General features: G+C 37.4%; 1 protein-coding gene across 5 annotated transcripts in view; it reads right to left on the reverse strand.

Moving 5' to 3' along the window:
* Window positions 1-22,012, reverse strand: part of LOC126298590 (cAMP-regulated phosphoprotein 21) — a 1,220,135-nt gene that overhangs the window by 32,594 nt on the left and 1,165,529 nt on the right. For all 5 annotated transcript variants that reach the window (XM_049989965.1, XM_049989963.1, XM_049989964.1 and 2 more), the window contains 3 exons: window positions 21,214-21,328; window positions 18,596-18,752; window positions 6,091-6,282 (listed from right to left, as the gene is read on the reverse strand). In XM_049989965.1, coding sequence (XP_049845922.1) covers window positions 6,091-6,282; window positions 18,596-18,752; window positions 21,214-21,328 — 464 coding nt within the window. The remainder of the gene's footprint in view (window positions 1-6,090; window positions 6,283-18,595; window positions 18,753-21,213; window positions 21,329-22,012) is intronic.

Here is a 22,012-nt window from a genome sequence, read left to right on the forward strand (position 1 = left end):
TCTTTGCAATTCAGAAAAGATGGTGGTGGAGGGAAGGATCCAGATGGCTGGGGTAATGAAGCAGCCTTTGAAATCAAGTGTATTATGTTCAGCTGCATGTTGGGCCACAGGGTTATCTACTTTGCTCTTGGCCACAGTTTGGCAGTGGCTGTTCATCCTGATGGGCAGCTGGTTGGTGGTCATACCAATAAAAAGCTGTGCAACTGTTGCAGCAGAGCTGGTAAATGACATGGCTGCTTTCGCAGGTGGCCCAGTCCCTGAGGGATTAGTATAAACCTATGACAGAACTGGAATAGGAAGTGCTGGGTGGGTGGATTGGGCAGGTTTTGCACCTGGGTCTTCTAAAAGGATATGATCCTTGTGGAAAGGGGGTGGGATTGGGAGTGGCATAAGGATTGACTATGATGTTTCAGAGGTTGGGTTGGCAATGGAATACCACTTTAGGAGGTGTGGGAAGTATCTCAGGTAGTATATCCCTCATTTCAGGGCACGATGATAGGTAATCAAAGCCCTGGTTCAGCTGTTCCAGTCGGAGTAGGTGGAGGGGACACTCCTTTGTGGCTAGTTCTTGGGAATGATAGGAGGATTGGGGGTGTGAATGGAAATGGCACAGGAGGTCTGCTTTCAGGCTAGGTCTGGGGACTGGTGCCTGTCTGTGAAGGTCTTGGTGAGACCCTCAGCATATTCAGCAAGGGAGTTTTTGTCATTGCAGGTACAAAATCCCTGGGTGGCCAGGTTGTATGGGAAGGATTCTTTGGTTTGATAGGGATGACAGCTGTCAAAATGCAAGTACTGTTGGTGAGAGGTAGGTTTAATGTGGACAGAGGTGCAGATGGAGACATCAGAGAGGAAGAGGTCAACATCTAGGAAAGTGCACCATGGGTTGAAGAGAACCACATGAAGCGGGCGGGAAAGAAGGTGTCAAAGATGTGAAGAAATAAAGATAGGGTGTCTTAGCCTTGAGTCCAGATCATGAAGATATTATCAAACAACCTGAACCAGACTAGGGGTTTGGTGTTTTGGGAGGCTAGGAAAGATCCTCTAGATGGCCGATGAAAAGGTTGGCATAGGAGTGTGTCATGCAGGTGTCTATGGCTGTGCCACAGATTTGTTTATACACCTTCCCTTCAAAGGAGAATTAGTTGAGGGTTAGGTCAAAGGTAGTAAGGTGTATGAGGAATGAGGTAGAGGGTTTGGAGTCTAAAGGATGAAAGGAAAGATATGTTCAATAGCAGTAAGACAATGGGCATGAGGGATGTTGGTGTATAGGGAGATGGTGTCAACTTCGACAAGTAGGGATCCCGGAGGTAAAGGGGTGGGTATGGTGGACAGTAGGTGAAGTAAGTGGTTGGTGTGTTTGATGTGGGAGCCTAGATTATGAGCAGTTGGTTGGAGGTGTTGGTCAACGAGGGCAGAAATTATTTTAGTGGGTGCACAATAACCAGCCACAATGGATCATCCAGAATTGTCGAGTTTGTAGATTTTGGGGAGCGTGTAGAAGGAGGGTGTGCAGGGTGTCCTATGGGTGAGGAGGGAAATGGAATCAAGGGAGAGGTTCTGGGAAGGACCTAAGGCTTTAAGCAGAGATTGGAGATTGTATTGGACTTCAGGTATAGCATCGCTCTGGCTGGTCTTACATATGTTGTGCATTAACTCTTCAAGAGGATAACCAAAACAATAATAGAAATTAATCTATTATGGTTATCTATTTGTGGACACACAAATAAAACTTTGCAAATTCTCGGTGGAATTGGGGTGAAGCTGACAACTTTTTTTCAAGCTGTTCTATTATTAACAAATTTTTGTGAATGCATCAAGGATTTGACCTAATGAATGCAGCAAAACTGTGACACTGGATGTAGCAGTAACTGTCTATAACAGTCTAGTGGTAGAGTTAAGAAGTCATTATTGCAAGTGACTTATGAATTTGTCATGAATGCTGTAGTTCTATTTGTTGCATCATTTAGTTGAGATCATAGGAGTTGTCAGTGTGAAAATGCCACATGTGTACAATGTTTAAGTGGATGAATTAAAGAAATACAGTCTGGGTGTTTTAGATAAGCATATCAAAGAAATTTTAAATGGAAAAATTAGCATTACAATCATTATGGTAAAATATTAGTTAGTCAACCAGTTTTCAGTGCTAAAGAAAGGTATGATCACATTTTATTGTCCTTAAAATTTCTTTCCATGTTACTCTGAAAATAGTATTAAAATTTAATTACTGTACCAGATATCTTTTTCAATTATTAACAAAGTTTCATAACAATTGAGATTGCCAAAAGTTATAAACAATCCACATTTGTTGCATAACAGATAATCAGTCGACTATACCCACAGGTTGTTTGAAGTTGACTGACACAGTTTGTCTTTATTTACTTTTTTTAAGTTGTGATATGTTAGAGTAAAATTAATAAAGACTATAAATTTAATTACTACAGCTCAATATCCATACTCTGAAAGAAAAGCCAATACATTAATTTTATTGGTTTCAGAAATGTTTTAAGTGTAAAATCCAAAATCTGTTAATTTCACCCCATTTGACAGTACTTCAGTACATTGGTCTCATACTATTATTTATGTACAGAACAATAAAAAAACATTGTTCAAAGTATTTGTTATTTATGAAGTAAAATGATCACTTCAAAAATACATATGAAACTGTGGACATGGAATGCTCGTCAACAAACAACTGCAAGATATGATTATCCATGGGCATTGTTGATTTGCAAATCTAATTTGCAAGCAGGCTATCAAATTAATCTCATTTAAAATCAAACTATAAGTAGACCTCAACAGTATGTATAAACATGCTGATACAGTCTATAAAGAGTACTTGTCATGTAAGAAGTTATACATAGCTAAATTTCTTGATGCAGAAAAGTAGCACATTCAAAGTAAATAATAACTGCTGCCAGTAAGTGCAAAGCACACAAGAGGAACTTTTCAATAGTCCTGCACATATTGAATATTATTTAAAATATTAGTTTCTGAAACCTTCAATATATTGTAGAGACTCTCACACCATCAATAATATTGTCAGTGGGCAACACTATTTTGCAAGGCTAAGATATCACACACCCATAGCATAATGTGTGCCACAGTTATATTAGTAGTCTAGTCCCTTCAACCCCCCCCCCCCCCCCCAAACCACCCAACCTACCAGTTATATTAGCTACAAAATAGTTCAAATGGCTCTGAGCACTATGGGACTCAACTTCTGAGGTCATTAGTCCCATTATTAGCTACAGATGGGAACAACAGAAAACAGTGAAAAAGAGGAAGTGGGTCCAAGAATGTCTGAAACGTGGAGCAACTTGTCATATGTTGATTTACAGACTAGAATCATAAACACAGACCTGCAAGAACTCATAAACTATTTTTGAATGAGTCCTGTATCGTACAACAAATTATTAATATAGAGAAGTAGAACACATTAATGAGAGACGCTATTGCAGTTAATGAGAGATTATATGTACTTTGAGATATAAGGCAAGAGGTAGAACATTGGAATGCTTAAAGTGAAGTAATTATATCAGTCCTGTCACAACACATTCAGGTAATAGACATTTTTTCCTTTTTTTGTGATAAGACTGATACTTATTTCACAGACCACTTACTAGTTACTACATGTGATGTATTTTTCAAAGTACAAGCCTTTTTCAACACTACTGTCTAATTCAGCAAGCAAACAGGCTTGTGATTTTTTTCAATTTAGTAAAGAAAGCAATGAAATAGATAATCTACTATTCGCCACCATAAGATAGTAAATACAGTGACTAACCCTGCGTAGTTCCATTAAAACTTGTGTTAAAAACTAATTGAAAAGCTGAATCAGAGGAAGGATATGCACAAAGATGAAAGGAAAATTCAGAAGTGTACACGAACACATGTGATTGGTTCCTGAAGCTCTGATAATACCTAGATGGTGAATATTATCAAACCATCAGTAGTCAACCTCATTTCTGAGTATGTGTTGACCATAATGAGAATCTTTTTGGGGTCATCAATAATGCTTGTCAATATTTTTCGTATTAAAAATACATGAATACATGCCCTCACATGGTCAATATATTGACAGCATATATATATACATGCAGCCAATTGTTTTTTTAATATCTCAAAAATAGCATCCATACAATAACTTATACTAAGTGTTATTTAATACTGTATTCTGTGACTTGTCCTGCATTACCAGTACACTCCTTGTATAGTGTTTAATGCACAGGACAAAATAAAATAAAATAAAATAAAATAAAACCAAAGAATCAGACTAGTTATCAGCTGGAAAAAAACACCATCTCAGCAGCTTTTGATGTTGTGAAGAAGATAACAGTTCCTTTTTTAAAATAAGATTGAGGTATCTCTTGTTTTATGTGATGCCATTATTGTAATCCTTGTAAAATATAACTTGAAAACTTAGAATTATATGGTGTTCATAATTCATCAACAAAAGTAATTGCCTCATACCTATTAGAAAACAATTTGCCTCTGAGTTAAACAGACATTCACCCACCTAGCACTTTCTATTGCAATCCTCACAAGTTCATCCTGTCCCATCAAAGGCAAGGTCACAAATGAAAGCATCCATGTCATGTAACAACCCTGAAGCAATAACTGTACAATTTCTATTTTGGCATGACAGCCAGTCAACAGTCCATCAGAATGAATTACCACTGTCAAATTTTGGCAAGGGCAAAGTTGACCACACTGTGGCTCCACATACTGCTTAGCATACATAGCATGTTCAAATTCAATGGTTGCTACACAACCTGTGCCATCTGGATCCTTCCCTATACCACCAGCTTTTCTGAACTATGTAGATGGGAGTTATCCTTGCAACATGTCCTTTGCTCCCATGATCCTCCTGGCTTCTATCTTTGCTAACCCACACTCCCCACACTCTCTACCCAATGTTTCCCCTTCCTCTGTACTGTCATCCCCTCCCAGTCCATGCCTCCACTCACCAGCTCCGGCACCCATGTATCACATACCTAGCCTGTGCACCTACCATCCATCCTGGCCAGTGCACCTGCTGCCTCCCTCCAAGCTGATAGCTACCAATACCCAGCCCTGTTTCCAGCTCCCTGCCTCTTTCTCCCTCTACCTGGCACAATGTATAGGCACATGTTGTGTGTGTGTGTGTGTGTGTGTGTGTGTGTGTGTGTGTGTGGGTGGGTGGGTGGGTGGGTGGGTGGGTGGGTGGGTGCGTGCGTGCGTGCTTGCACATATGCTAGCATACTCCAGCTTATCCAAGGCTTTCTTCTGAAAACTAGCAGGTTTTCATTCTCTTTTGTGTGTGCCTGTCACCGATTCGATGCTTCTGCTATTGGGTGAGTGCTCCCCTTTACTTCTAAATTATTTACATTGAACATTATTTGTAAAATGATGTCAAGATAACTAATGTGGAAGTTTATGTAGTTTTTACTGAATGTCTATGGGTGTCTTTTTTGGTCTGAATGATAACAATCTAGCATTTTGCCTATCCTTATTTGTAATAAAATATCCTTTTATTTTGCAATCACTACTACTGTGTAGCACCATTCGTGTAGCCATTTTCAAGTGAATGTAGTATAATACATCAAATGGGTGTACTTTAGAAATTACAACATTGTGTTGGCAAAAGGACACACAATTTTATTCAATCTTAATTATTTATTTATTTTTCCATTGCAGTTGCACAGACAATATGGACTTTGCTGACTAGTTTCAAATATGTCTGTTCATGATCAAACCTTTATCTGAATGGTACTGGAATAAGCATTGGAATAACATTTATACATTTTGTGCCATTCACGCCTGTTCAGCTACTAACATTCTGTACCTTTAATGTATTCATAAGTGCCCACTATATCAGCCATCAACTCACACTGTGTATCAAGAAAGTTGAATTACTGTTTAGACTGAATGGTGTTACTGAAATGCTATGTTTCTTTTATTATAAATTTAACATTTGTTTACATAATTTAATTCTAATAGTACTGGCCCTCTTGGGGTATTGATCATACTTAGACAGAATATTTATTTAACATCAACTAAAGCACTGTAGGAAGAAGAAGATTGTATCATATGGTGTTTCACTGAACAAACCTGCATGTTTGGTCGAAATATTCCCATGTTTGGCATCATGGGAGAAAGGTAGGGCCCATTAGGTGCAATAGACCCAGATGCAGGAGCAGGTGGATGAGTCATATGTGTCAGTCCTGGAGCCTGTTGAAGTGGTGTGTAGCTTGGAGCACCACTCAGATAAAAAAATGGTGATGCAGCAACATTACACATTCCCTGAAATTAAGAGAATTTCTTGTCAGAGACATTTAATTTCTATATTAGCTCATGCAGTTTAATAATGAAGATCAAAGTTGCTGAAAATCATGTAACTGATTTGTACAGAGTATTTCAAAAATACTTTTACACATTTTGAGGACAGGTCCCTTACATAAAAACAAGAAAAAAGTTCATATAAACATATTCCAGGTACAACTGAACAACTTCAATTATCTACGCACTCATTTAACTCATTGTACTGTAAATGATGCTGTGTTGCCACAGGGATATGTTTACATTCATCAGTCATCTGTCTTTAACTTGTCCATAGTGTACATATGCTACATGCCGTGAGTTAACTGAAAGTGATCCATTCAAACATGACAGGTTATTAATTTCACAAGCATACAGACATGGTTCTAATGTATGGCCACATGAATGGCAATGTCTCATTGACATACTTGGAACATGATCCCCTCAGTATGTCAACGAAACTGATGTGTAATTACATTTCTGTGTGATCTGAGAATCTGATGATGTCAGCTAGTTACTATCAAAACTGGTTATGAAATTAACTATTTCACATCAAGCAGTCTTGCATTCTAATATAAACTGCAGTGTTAGATCCTCCCAACAACATGTTTAAATTATATTTTTGTACTATTATTACACCATGCAATAAACAACTTGCAATAAGAAGCAAATGAAGGTGCATACACCAAAAACAAAGTAAAAGTACTTCAGATGTCATACAAGGTTTGCTTGAGATTCCTGTTAAGCACCAAGTAAGCCAGTCAGCATTAGGATGGTTTCCTGGTGTGTTCTTCATGTCAAGCATGTTCTTAATTTTCAGTATTCCTTGAAATTAAGTGTTTGAAACTGAGTACTGCAAATTATTTTATGGTGTTTATCAGGAAATGCGCCATAATTGCATCCTGTAATATTATTTGAAGTAGATTTTCTACCTGCACTTCCAATCATAACCACATATTTTCAGTGCATTACAAGATCTGCTATGAGAGACAACATAAGTGAGAGCACTGCACACAGCAAGTAAGAGAAAACCTTACATATTGATTTATAATGGTAATCCAAGAAAGGTTTATCTTCCCCTTCACAATCTTGGGTGAACAGGAAGATCAGTTTTACTGTACATATCCTTCTACTTCTTCTATGGACTCATCACTTTTCTGAGAAAGATTTATGGAGGTTTGGCACATGATAAGATTATGTAAATAAAATAAATAAATGCAAACATATGAATTTGGTGGTTAATAATCTTAGTACCTTGTACCCTACTTGAATAATGTGACGATACTATCTGCATAGTTCAAATATTTGTTAATGATATATTTTCTGAATTCCTTGGAATGCATTCCACGTTAACAGTCACTATATGAATAAATGTACCTTTTAAACGTAAATATCACAGAACATCCCATTATCTACCATCATATCACCTACTCTGAGCTGTTGTGTATGATGATACTTTTTTTTATGATGTATGATTTAAAGCCAAATACAAATAACAAGACAAAGACACTTGTATTCAAGAAGATAGTAGTTCAAGTCCTTGTGTAGCCACCCACATATACACTTTCTGTTATTTTTGCAAGTTACTGAAGGCAAACAACAGGGTGGTACATTTTAAAGACTGTGGCCTATTTCCTTGCCCATCCGTCCGCAATCCAACTTGTGCTCCATCTCTAATAACCTTGTAGTTGGCTCGATGTTAAACCCCAAAATTTTTTCCTTTTATCACTTATCCTAGACACATTCTTATCTAAATGCTGCAAATTTCATGTATATTAATATATGTATCCATGTGTTATTGAAGAACACAGGAAATAAAATATAAATATGAACAACAGAAACAGATGGAACACTATTTGGAACACATGTGTATCTACAATGCAATTGCAACATGAACAAATGGAACAGCACTGACAGAGACACAGATAAAGTGAAAAATTTTGGTCATTCAGCTCTTGTGCATACAGTGGCTATTAATCTTGAATGCATGCCAATGAATTTAGCAAATATATAACTAACAAATATTTGAACTGTGCCGATAGTATGCATTATTTTTTGCTCTGCAGATATGCTTGAAGTTACATTGTGAAATATCCTTACCTTTCTCTAGCAGCTGTTTGCTATAGTCATTCTTTTTCATTTTTGCTGAGAGAGAAATTGCTTAAAAGTTGCAAAGTCATGCACTCAATGCCTATTACTTAGTCCAAAAATAAATAGTTTTTGAAATATAATCATTCCTTCCTGTGATATGTATTTGTCAGATGACACTAAGAAGTGCTCAGTGCTGTTACCATATCCTTCAGCTCCACTTCTCTTATAATTGTGATCTCATGTGATCACATCTGACTGCAGTACTATTTATGGAGCAAATGCTCCTGTCATGTGTGCAGATTGTCAAAGGGTGTAGAATACACTGATAAATTTAAATGTCGTTATAGGTGGAAATCAAATTGCTTAAAATCAGTTGACTGGTGAAGCCAAGCTACTGGCATCATTCATTAAAAAAAATTGTGTTATGTGCTGTCAAACAAGGCACAGAAAAGTTGGTGCTTCTTTAGTGTGCATAAATTAAATCCATTGTTTAATGAAAGGATGACATTCTCCAGTAACAGAAACTGGAGATAAACCACACTTATTAACTTGTCCAGTAAAGTGTGTGGCTCTATGAAACTGTCACCGCAGTTCCTGCCCACATATTGACTCTAAGGCAAACCTTACTTCCAAGCTCACTCATGGATCTGATCTGATTAGATGTGGTTATTGTGGTTAGTTATTGTTGCATTCTGGATGATTCCAGTCTCATCTATGAATGAAATGCAAGCCATGAACTGTTGATCTTCAGCAGTACTCATTACATAACAAAGGGAGAACTGTAATATGGTCTAATGGTCTTGTGCTCTGAATGACTGACACTGTAAGTGAAATGGATAAAGTAACTTCCTATGAAGAACTTACTATAAAAAAGCATTATTTATTCCTTTATCTGCTCCATCTTTTGCACATTTATTTCAGGATCATCTTATACTTGTCACAACACTCACTTCCCATGTCCGGTGTGTAAACTGCATGAGGTATACTCCAATCCCTTTACCCCATTACGAATGGTCTCATGTCTATAACTTACTGGAGTAACATGCTAATGGAACATGGTGTGAGAGATGTTGTTCAGCATATGTACAAATACCTGAGTGTAACACTTGGTGGGATTATGAAATTAGAATGATCACAGAGTTTAAGTTGTAGATAAAGCAGGTGATAGTTTGATTCATTGATAGAACACTAGGAAAATGTAAAGGAAATTGCATACAAAACACTTGGGCAACCCATCTTGGACTATTGCTCAGTTGTGTGCAAGCCGTACTGAATAGGACTATCAAGGGATATTAAATGTGTACATATGACCCACAGTAGAGCATCACAGAGATGTTGACAAACTTTAACATGCAGCTGCTTGAAGACAGATGTGAACAATCGCAAAAATACCTACTTAAAAAGTTCCAAGAACTTGCATTAAGTAAGGACATCTGGGAGTATATTACAACCTCCCTGTATATCATTCCCATAATAAACACAAATGTAAGATTAGACATATTACAGTGCACAGAGGGGCATTTAAGGAGTCAATTTTCCTTTGCTCTTGACCTGAGATGAATGGGAAGAAGACTAGTAAGTGGTGCAATGCGAAGTACCCACTATCATATATTTCACAGTTGTCTGCAGAGTGCAGATGTATGTGTAAATCTAACATGACACAGGCTGTTGGTTAACACCATTGGCTAACCTGTATCAGAATAACATGTCTGTCATGTCTTGTGTAGAAAAATTTTCATTTTATCGTTTTACATTGTTCACACTCCATGAAATCACTAATCTTGTTCTGATGACAATAAAATGCCATTGGAGAATGTATGGAACAATTGATGTAGGAGGTAGTTGTAAGTGAGATGCATCACAACAGTATCAGAATCAGAGGACTAATTACAGAGACAAACACAAGCAATAGCAAATGGGTGATATAGCAACAGGAAGACAGACTACATTACTGATTACTGATCATTCTGAACAAGTAAAATGATTCATTTTCAACAAGTATATTTTTTCATAGATAAGTTTATGTGACTTTTTTCTAGTACCTGTAAGAACATGGGGCACTTTTTTTAAAGAAAAGAAAAGGACCTGTACATCTGTCTTCCGGTCAATGCCTTCTCTCAGTAGGTCTTTACTCAAGAAATTGGCTATATGAAGTGAGATTTCTCACAGTGAGATTTATGATTATCAAGACATGCTCAACAAGTTATACCTATAGCCACTGTTGTACATTGTGTGTAAAGTTTATCCATTAATCAGCATAGTGTTATCAAAATACACATAAGACTAATCTGATAATTATAAGATTTATTCATACTTTTATATTAGCTTTCCAGTTTCCCATAGAATACTAATGACATTAATCTCATGTTTTTATAGTTCAAAGAAATGTTTGGGAAAAAACTCATCTCATAAAATTACAATGACACAGATATTTACAATATACTTTACTTCATTATCCTTTTTGTATGATTATTTTCATGCTAAGAAAACTTCAAAACAGGAATACCTGAGTCCTAAACATTACATCACGATTAGGATAATTTCCATGATATCCTTGAATACTTACAGCATTAAATGATAAGATCATTTTCTTTATATCATATTAGTAAGCAAACACTCAAAAGCCCATTCCCTACAAGGTATTGTCACTGAAGTTTTACTGAGTGTCACTGTTTATACATACAACATGAATCTTTGAGTACATTGAAGACCAACAGGTAAGCTTAATGAGTTAATCATTTGTGCTGAAGAATTAGAGTTGAGCAAGCCAGTTGAATAATCTTCTTCTCTCAGCATTATGTTACAGGCTTCACGTTAGCTTCTTACATCTATAGAGAAAATATGGAGTTGCCACATTCATCAGAAATTGTTTTGATTGCAAAAATATTGATATTGATAGATTTTGCTCAAAGCAGCATTCAGAAGCTTGTGCAACAGAAGTAGTATTCCATAATAAGTCCTTTATAATAGTAAGTATATAAAGAGCATCTTCTGGAAACTTTAACCTTTTCATAAAAAAACCTGTCAGCTCTGTTGTCCCATTTCACAGTAAGAAACAAGGAAATAGTGGCTGCTGGTGATTTTAATGTGGATTTACAGAAAAGCTCTATCAGTGAACAATTATTGCAATCAATAACACTGTTATTCAATTTGATTCCTACTGTAAACTTTGCAACTAGTGTATGTAAATGCTCTGAGATTGTTATTGATAATTTATAATATCTTTGTAGACAAATTTAGGAAAAAAAGGCATATCACAAAACCAATAGTAAATGGGCTATCTGATCATGACATGCTAAATATTGTGGTAAATATTGAAATTTGTCAGGATAAAAAAATCTATTACATATGATTACAGGAGGGTAACAAATCAGTCAAAAATTGAGAATTTTAAGAGATTGCTCAATGACATGAACTGGATAGAGGTTTACAATACTTCTGACTCAAGTGTAAAACATAAATAATCCATTAATAAAGGTACTTCCTCTTTTGAAAATTGTTTCCCCCAAAAGGTATCTCAAATCAAACAGAAGTCTAAAAATAAATCGTGGATTACACACAGAATAAAGATATCATGTGTGACAAAAAGGAGACTGTATCTGCTATCTAGGAACAGCTCTGATGTTAGCATTGTAATGCATTACAAAGAATTCTGCAAAATATTGAAGCAAGCAGTCCAGAAATCTATGCAGCTTTATTACGAGAAAAAGATAATTACATCAGGCAACAAAATAAAAACTATATGGGATATAGTGAAAACAGAGACAGGTGGTGCCAAAAAGGAAGAGGAACAGATAGCTCTAAAAATAAATGAGAAATTGGTAACAAGTGCATGTAGTGTTGCAAACCTCCTGAACAAGTACTTTGTTTCTGTTACTGAAAGCTTGGGGTTATCTGGTTCAGTAAATGGTGTAATGGAGTATCTGAGACAAATCTTTACAAATAATTTCAGTAAAATGGAAATGGCACTCATGTCTCCCAAAGAAGTAGCACCCATCTTAAAATCCTTAAAATTTAAGTATTCTAGTGGTTATGATAACATGTCAACAAAGTTAATCAAAGAATGCTCATGTCAGCTGGGTTCTGTCTGAAGTTATTTGTGTAATCAATCTCTTATCAGCAGAACATTTCCAGATTGGCTAAAATATGTTGAAGTTAAGTCTCTTTTCAAGAAGGAGAATGAGAGAGATCATCAAACTATCAACCAGTTTCAATTTTTCCAGCTTTTTCAAAAATATTTGAAAAGGTTGTGGTCATGTGTCTCTTTAAGCAATTAACTGCAAATAATATATTGTCCAAGTCACAGTTTGGGTTTCTTAAGGGTTCTGATAGAGAGAAAGCTATTTACATGCACAGTGAGAATGTATTTAATTCATTAGGTAACAAATTAGAGGCTACTGGCATTTTCTGTGATCTGTCAAAAGCCTTTGACTATGTGAATCATTGCACTCTCTTAAGTAAATCAGAATATTATGGTGTCACAGGCTGTGCTGTGAAATGGTTTGAGTCTTATCTAACCAACAAACAAAGGGTGTTATTGTGAAATACTATGCACTAAGGTCCATAGCTTTTTTGCTGTGTGTACATTAATGACCTCTCTACTGTTACATCACCAGATGCTAAGTTTGTTTTGTTTGCAGATGATACAAACATCACTATAAGAAGCAAGTCAAGTACAAATTTAGAAATGGTTGCTAACCAAATTTTCACTGACATTCATAAATGGTTTAAAGCTAATTCACCGTCATTAAATTTTGAAAAGAACCACTAATCCAGTTCAGAACCTGTAAGATATTTCCTTCCAGCATGTGTATGACTAATGAAGACATGCAGATTGAAGAGGTTAACAGTGTTAAATTTCTGGGATTACAAACTGATAGTAAATTCAGTTGGGAAGGGCATACCATAGTATTTCTGAAGCCACTAAACAAGTCTGTATTTGCAGTGAGAATGATATCAGATGTAGGACATATGAAAAACTTGTATATTCTGCTTAATTTCATTCTGTTATGTCATATGGGATCATAGTCATGGGTAACTCATCAAACAGAGCAAAAGTTATTAGTGTGCAAAAGCATGCAATAAGACTCATTTGTGGTGTAAATTCAAGAACATCATGTAGATACCTGTTCAGGAAACTTTGTATTCTACCACTGCTTCTCAGTATATTGATTCCTTAATGAAATTTGTCACAAGTATTATCTCTCTATTTCCAGCCCTGTCAGTACTAGGAATAAGAACAAGCTACGTAAAGAACTAAAATCACTTACCTTGATCCAAAAAGTGGTCCAATATACAGGAACACACATATTCAATAAATTGCCAGCAAGTATTAAAAACTTGGTTTCAAATAAAGTAGTATTTAAACAGAGCTTAAAAGACCTTTTGATAGGCAAGTCCTTCTACTCTATAGATGAATAACTTAACAGAGACTGTTAGCCCAGCTTAAGTAAAAATGTCTGTTATATTTCAGTTTTTACAGCAGGTGGTTCCAACATTCAAGATTAGTTATTTTGTGTGTGATAAATTTATTGAAAGTGCATGACTGTGTTTCATTCTGACAGTGTATTAATACTGTAAATATCTACAATTCCAGTTTACTGAAATGTATTCACCTATTTTGACAATGTCCTGACAACTGATCAGGATAGTGAGTATTATATTCAAATGTTTTACATTTTTTATGTTATTCTTTCTGACTTGTTCCACACCCATGAGAATCATCTCATTTTTGGGTCTATGGAATGAAAATTGAATCTAATCTAATCTACATAATATTGCTGTCTATCAAAAGATTGGTAGAAACATCGTAATTCTTTGTTACAAATTTTCTTATGCAGATGGTTCACCATTTCCAGAATGAAATTTTTACTCTGCAGTGGACTGCAGACTGATATGAAACTTCCTGGCAGACTGCAGGTTAAAAATTTGTGCCAGACCAGCACTCAAAACCAGGACCTTTGCATTTTGCAGGCAAATGCTATACTACTCAAACATGACTCATGCTACATCTCACTGCTTTACTTCCACTAGTACCTAATCCACTATATTGTCTATCCTCCAATCTCTACAGAAGTTCTCCTGCAAAACTTTCAGGACTAGTAGTCCTGAAAGAAGTAAAGCAGTGAGGGTCAGTTGTGAGTTATGCTTGGGTGGCTCAGTCAGTAGAATTATTTCCCAGGAAAGGCAAAGATCCTGGGTCCGAGTCTGGTCTGACATGCAGATTTAATTTGCCAGGAAGTTTTGTATCAGCACATACTCTTATGCAGAGTGAAAATTTCTTTCTGGAAACAGTCCCACAGGCTGTGGTTGTGCCATATCTGTGCAACATGTGTTTTTCCAACAGTGAAAGTTTTGCAGGAGTACTCCTGTGAAGTCTGGAAGGTAGGAGATGAGTTAGTGGTTGAAGTTAAAGTGTGTGGAAGGATTTGGGGTCATGCTTGGATGGGACAGTTGATAGAGCACTTGCTTATATGAGTCTTAGGTATTTGGTTCAAGTCCCAGTCTGGCAAACAGTTTTAATCTGCCAGGAAGTTTCATGGTACTAGCTTCTCTTTCTACAACCTGTGAACCAATTCACCCAGGCAGTTAAATAATAGGCATGCATATTTAATGTGGAATAAAAAACAGGTAAGATTATAACTTTTACGATACACACAAAGCATGAAGGGAGGCAGTGCAGTGTTTAAGACACTTACTTCGATTGGTGAGCAGCAAGATAAAACTTTCTGTCATGCCATCCAGATTTAGCATTTCTGTGATTTCCCTAACGCTGCTTTGGCAAATGCTAGGATGGTTTCTTTGAAAAATAATACTGCCATTTTCCTTCCCTATCTTTGTCCTATCTGAGTTTCTACTCAACTGGCCAACTACTGCAAGAAAATCTAGGTCCAGAGTACCAGGTCACAAACTTTTTCAAGCCTAGTGCAGATCTGGGTCAGGTAACAGAGGATATACAGGGTGTTTCAAAAATGACTGGTATATTTGAAACGGCAATAAAAACTAAACGAGCAGCGATTGAAATACACCGTTTGTTGCAATATGCTTGGGACAACAGTACATTTTCAGGCGGACAAACTTTCGAAATTACAGTAGTTACAATTTTCAACAACAGATGGCGCTGCGAGTGATGTGAAAGATATAGAAGACAACGCAGTCTGTGGGTGCGCCATTCTGTACGTCGTCTTTCTGCTGTAAGCATGTACTGTTCACAACATGCAAGTGTGCTGTGGGCAACATGGTTTATTCCTTAGAACAGAGGGTTTTTCTGGTGTTGTTATTCCACTGCCTAGAACACAGTGTTGTTGCAACAAGACGAAGTTTTCAACGGAGGTTTAATGTAACCAAAGGACCGAAAAGCGATACAATAAAGGATCTGTTTGAAAAATTTCAACTGACTGGGAACGTGACGGATGAACGTGCTGGACGACCGCTTACGGCAACCACAGAGGGCAACGCAGCTAGTGCAGCAGGTGATCCAACAGCGGCCTCGGGTTTCCGTTCGCCGTGTTGCAGCTGCAGTCCAAATGACACCAACGTCCACGTATCGTCTCATGCCCAGTGTTTACACCTCTATCCATACAAAATTCAAACGCAGCAACCCCTCAGCGCCGCTACCATTACTGCACGAGAGACATTCGCTAACGATATAGTGCACAGGATTGATGACGGCGATATGCATGTGGGCAGCATTTGGTTTACTGGCGAAGCTTATTTTTACCTGGACGGCTTCATCAATGAACAGAACTGGCGCATATGGGGAACCGAAAAGCCCTATGTTGCAGTCCCATCGTCCCTGCATCCTCAAAAAGTACTGGTCTGGGCCGCCAATTCTTCCAAAGGAATCATTGGCCCATTTTTCAGATCCGAAACGATTACTGCATCACGCTATCTGGACATTCTTCGTGAATTTGTGGCAGTACAAACTGCCTTAGACGACACTGCGAACACCTTGTGGTTTATGCAAGATGGTGCCCGGCCACATCGCACGGCCGACGTCTTTAATTTCCTGAATGAATATTTCGATGATCGTGTGATTGCTTTGGGCTATCCGAAACATACAGGAGGCGGTGTGGATTGGCCTCCCTATTTCACTTTTGCCAGCATTCTCAAAAATTTTAGAAAAAGTAATCTACAGGCAGCTTCTCAACCATCTGACCACAAATAACATATTATCAAGAACACAGTTTGGATTTCTTTAGGGTTCTGATATCGAAAAGGCTATTTACACCTACAGTGAAAATGTACTTAATTAATTACATAACAAGTTACAAGCAGCAGGTATTTTCTGTGATTAGCCAAAGGCATTCGATTGTGTAAACCACAACATCCTTTTAAATAAATTAGAATTCTATGGTGTCACGGGCATTGCTGCAAAATGGTTCAAGTCATACCTCGCTAACAGGAAACAAAGGGTGTCAGTGCAAGGGACTAGTGAATTAAGTAATCAGTCATCATCAGAATGAACTGAGTGAGGTGGCGCAGTGGTTAGCACACTGGACTCGCATTCGGGAGGACGACGGTTCAATCCCGTCGCCGGCCATCCTGATTTAGGTTTTCCGTGATTTCCCTAAATCGCTTCAGGCAAATGCCGGGATGGTTCCTTTGAAAGGGCACGGCCGATTTCCTTTCCCATCCTTCCCTCACCCGAGCTTGCGCTCCGTCTCTAATGACCTCGTTGTCGACGGGACGTTAAACACTAAGATTCTCCTCCTCCATCATCAGAATGGGAAGAAATCACATGTGATGTCCCACAAGGATCCATCTTAGGGCCATTGCTTTTTCTTGTATACATTAATGATCTGTCATCAGTTACACTGCCAGAAGCAGAGTTCGTTTTGTTTGCAGATGACACAAGTATTGCAATAAATAGTATGTCGAGTGTAGTTCTAGAAAGATCTGCTAATGATATTTTCATGGATATTAATAAATGGTTTAAAGCCAACTCACTGACATTAAACTTCGAAAAGACTCACTATATGCAATTCAGAACCTGTAAGAGGTTTCCACCCAGCATATGCATAAAGTACGAAGAAGAGCAGATAGAAGAGGTTGACAGTCTTAAATTCCTGGGATTACAACTTGATAATAAATTCAGTTGGGAGAAGCACACCACAGAACTGCAGAAACGCCTTAACAAATCTGTATTTGCAATTCAAGTGTTAGCAGACATAGCCGACATAAAAGTGAAAATGCTTGCATACTTCACCTACTTTCATTCCATAATGTCATATGGTATAATATTTTGGGGTAACTCTTCAAGTCAAACAAAAGTTTTCAGAGTCCAAAAGCATGTAATACATATTATTTGTGGAGTAAACTCACAGACGTCTTGTAGAAACCTCTTCAAAGAACTGGGTATACTAACTACTGCCTCTCAGTATATTTACTCCTTAATGAAATTTGTCCTAAATAATATATCTCTTTTTCCAACAAACAGCTCAGTTCATACATACAATACCAGGAACAAAAATGATCTGCACAAGGACTTAGAAGCACTTACTTTAGTTGAAAAAGGGGTCCACTACTCAGGAACACTCATCTTCAATAATTTGCCAGCAAACATAAAAAAATTAGTTACAAATAAAGATCAATTTAAAAGGAGCCTGAAAGACTTACTAGTGGCCAACTCCTTCTACTCCATTGACGAATTTTTTAATAGAAGCAAATGATGTGTTGTATATATTTATACTATTAGTATTGTTATTTCAGCTTAAAAAAATAAAAATAAAAAAAGGTGACATTTTCCACATCCATGAGGACCTCCTCAACACGGATCTATGGAATGAGAAACTAATCTAATCTCTAATCTAATCTACTCAATTTTTGACAAAAATGACAGGTTGTTAAATCCTGATCTTTCTTTTTTACATACAGATACCGTGCTATACGAGCAATGCCAAGTGGTATGTGAGAGGTAAGAATTGCCATGGGATAAAAATAATAAAACTTAAGATTTACAGTTATCTAGTTGCTTCCTGAGTCTTAATGTCTTGTGTATTTTAAACAGTGTCTAAATGAATGTATATACAAGTAAAGGTAGTGAAAATGTACATACCAGTAAAATTTATGTAAATAGCTGATGATTGAATAAATAAGAAGGTGTCTTTTTTTTGTTATAATTTAGCAGGGCATAATTTTTATACATGAAACTATAATAAGAAACAAATGCAAGAAGCATAAAAGGAATATACAAAAAAAATTTTACCTGATTTTGAGGAGGTGTGCCTGGTGGAGTTGGAGTGTGGAAAGTAGCTTGGCCACTTGAAATGAATGATGGCACAGCAACTGATGGTGCAGACGCATAGTATGGCATTCCTGCTGTACTCGCCACATGTGTTCCACCAGATGTCACAGTATTCAGGCTGAAAGCACATGATACTCAGAAGCTTAGACAGCAGTTAGGATCAGTTTGGTCTGGTGAGTACATCTGGCAAAAAAAGACATTAAAGAGTGGCAGTCTGGCAACACTGTAATCACATGTATAGTAACTACCTCTGTCAGCACACACTAGTTGCCCTGTACAGTTGGTGCAGTGGCTAGAGTTTTGGGTAAGCATACAGGAGGTCGAGGGTTCGATCCTGGGTTGAAGCATGCATTTTTTATTTGGTAAATGCAGTCCAGGTGGTATGGTATCTGGCATCTTAACCATCAACAGTGATTGCACCGAGTCCTCTAGCAAACATCTGCACTTACATTCTATAATCATAGAAATGGAAGATTGGTCAGCTTTGAAAGAAACCCTTTCCATGTTGTGGGTGTGAATTTATTGGCACCACTTCATCTACTAGATGCAAGACCTGTTTTCTTTGTACCCTCTTCCAATGATCACATAGATTGGTACCAACTATTATTCTTGTCTCATTCAGGTCCATTACATTTCATTAGGGCCTTACATTACCAGTAGGACTAGCAATGTGGTTTGCGAATAATGTCCAAACTTGGTTACTATTTGTATGTGTTATCACCAGGGTCCTGCTAATTATGCCTTTCAACAGTAAGTATGGTAATGACATGCTGTTTAGTACATATCTCAATGCATTATTATTATTATTATTCTATCAATGGGATTGTGGAAACATCAAGTCATACCACTAGGGAAACAGGGTAATATGAAACTGAATGTTTCACAATTAGTGATGTTGGGATGAATCATGCAGAGCTATATCTGTAACAGGGGTAATGCACATTAGGTGGCACAGTGTGCAGGACTGATGGTGTGTTTATACTGTATGTGCTGTCCACCAGACATGGACTAGTTTTGAGTGGAGTAATGCACCCATGACAGACTCCAATGTACATGTGTACACGTATCGAATTCTGTCATTGTGAACCTCTAAACTAGTGTGGCAGATGTATGGCATACACAAATGATAAATATGTGGATATGCTTCCGGTCCTTGGTGCATCTGCTAACTGGACTGGTATTGCCACTCGTGAATATGCTGCTAGATACCCTCATTGATGCCATCCATATAAAAATGTGTTTCGTCATCTGGAGCTGCACCTTTGGGAGTCAGGTTAGCTGCTTCCACCATCACGTGACAGAGGTTGTCCATGGACTCACTGTAATCCAGCTACTGAGGAAGCTAATCTGGAGGCCATACACCAAGAACCTAAGCAAAGTACATGTAGCGTAGCAAGGCAGCTGCATGTCTCACAACACATTGTTGTGCAATGTTTGAACGTGCACGGAGGTCGCTTTGGACATCTGTTGTTCTGAGGACAATGTGTTCTGTTGTGAAGGTCTTGCACTCATTAATATGTACATTATTGATACTGTGTGACATCTGAGTGCTCATAGTACATGTAGAATAAATGACAAGTAGATGTTGTGTTATTGTACTGTGATATCATCTTCAGCATCTCAAAACTGATGTTTTTGTAGTTATTCTGTCTGATGGCAGGTCATTTGTTTCAACTGTCTGTTTCTTATTTGTCTAACCACTTATTTTTTATGTTCAGCATTACAAAATGTTGTAAATTTAGGATACATGTGACCTAAGAAATGGTGTATATTACAGGATGAAATTTCAGAATGAAATTAGCAAATAAGAAAATACACCCCAACCCAGGATCAAACCCTCCTGCATGCTAACCCAATACTCTATTCACTGCACCAACATTACAGCATGACTAATAACTGTGATTATGTATTTATGTAAACAGAGTTTTGTGAAGATTAGACAAAACTTTTACTGGGATCATGAGTAAATAGGAGTAAAGTAAGACAGGATGAGATCAGATATTGATATTGTTTCATTGTAGACCATTCTTGTATGTATAGATGCATAAAAATATGTGCTGATGTAGGGCAAAACTATTATTAGTTGCAAATGTGTTTTGTAAAATATGGCAATGACAACCAACAAGTGTTATTGCTTGCAAGGTGGACCAACTACTGTAATCGTACTGTTCACGAGACGTGTAACAAACTTAATATCTATGAGAAACAGTCACTTCATAACTGGTTGAGCAGTGCTCTTCAACAGTAGGAGGTATTACTCCAAGAAACAGAACCAACATCTATTTGATCAGTTACTAAAATATGTAAAGGCTCCCTTTCTAACTTGAGATGGCTTCACAGAATTGATTTGTTCCTATAATGTAAATTTATAGTGATGAAACTTTCATGATTTATTTGCTCCATATTTTATCATTTTGGCATTTTCTGGAAATGGAGTAACAGTGGTGCAATTCTGAGAATTATTAGCATATGTTTAAACTAACTTCTGACATTACACACTAACAAATATTGCATTTGATAATACTTTCTTAGTAAATGAAAACCATCTAAAATATTAAATGCTGTATTAAGTAACTCACGGGTTCAATGGTGGACTCGTATACAGCATGTGCATTGCAGGCTGTGTGCACAATGAAACAGTGTCCACTGCTCCTGATGCTGGCACCGATCCATAATTTACAACAGGGCAGCTTGCTACATTGAAAAGAGAGTATAATATGAATCTAATCTGTAAGACATTAAAAATGTTTTTTTGTTGTTAAATATACACTAATTAGCCAGAACATTATGACCACTGACTTATTATTGATATAAAGCCATCCAGGTGATAACAGTGCCAACTGGCAAGAAAAGACTGCTGATCAGATAGATACATGGTGCACGCAGTATCAGTCAACATGCTGTCTGTGTGTAGAATGGGGAAGGTGCGTGATCTATCTGAGTTCGACTGAGAGCAGATTGTGATGGCCTGGAGGCTTGGCATGGGCATTTTAGAAACTGCATGACCTGTTGTATGTTCAATGAGTGCCATGGTGAGTGCCTTCAACACATGGTGAAAGGAAGATGAAACCATGTACAGATGTTGTGGGGTTGGGCAGCCACCCCTCATTACGGATGTCAGACATCGTAGGCTGGGCAGAATGGTAAAAAAGGACACGTGTCAAATTGTGGTGGAACTAATATCAGACTTTAATGCTGGACAGAGTGGAATTATGTCTGAACACTCAATGCACCAAACACTCCTAATGATGGGCCTCCACGACACGTGAGCCTAAGTTAACACCATAACATCAGCAACTACGACTGAAATGGGCACATGACTACCAGCAGTGGATATTGGCACATGATAGAGCACTGCATGGTCTGATGAATACCGAT

The sequence above is a fragment of the Schistocerca gregaria genome, chromosome X, assembly GCF_023897955.1.
Source record: "Schistocerca gregaria isolate iqSchGreg1 chromosome X, iqSchGreg1.2, whole genome shotgun sequence".
Lineage (NCBI taxonomy): Eukaryota > Metazoa > Arthropoda > Insecta > Orthoptera > Acrididae > Schistocerca > Schistocerca gregaria.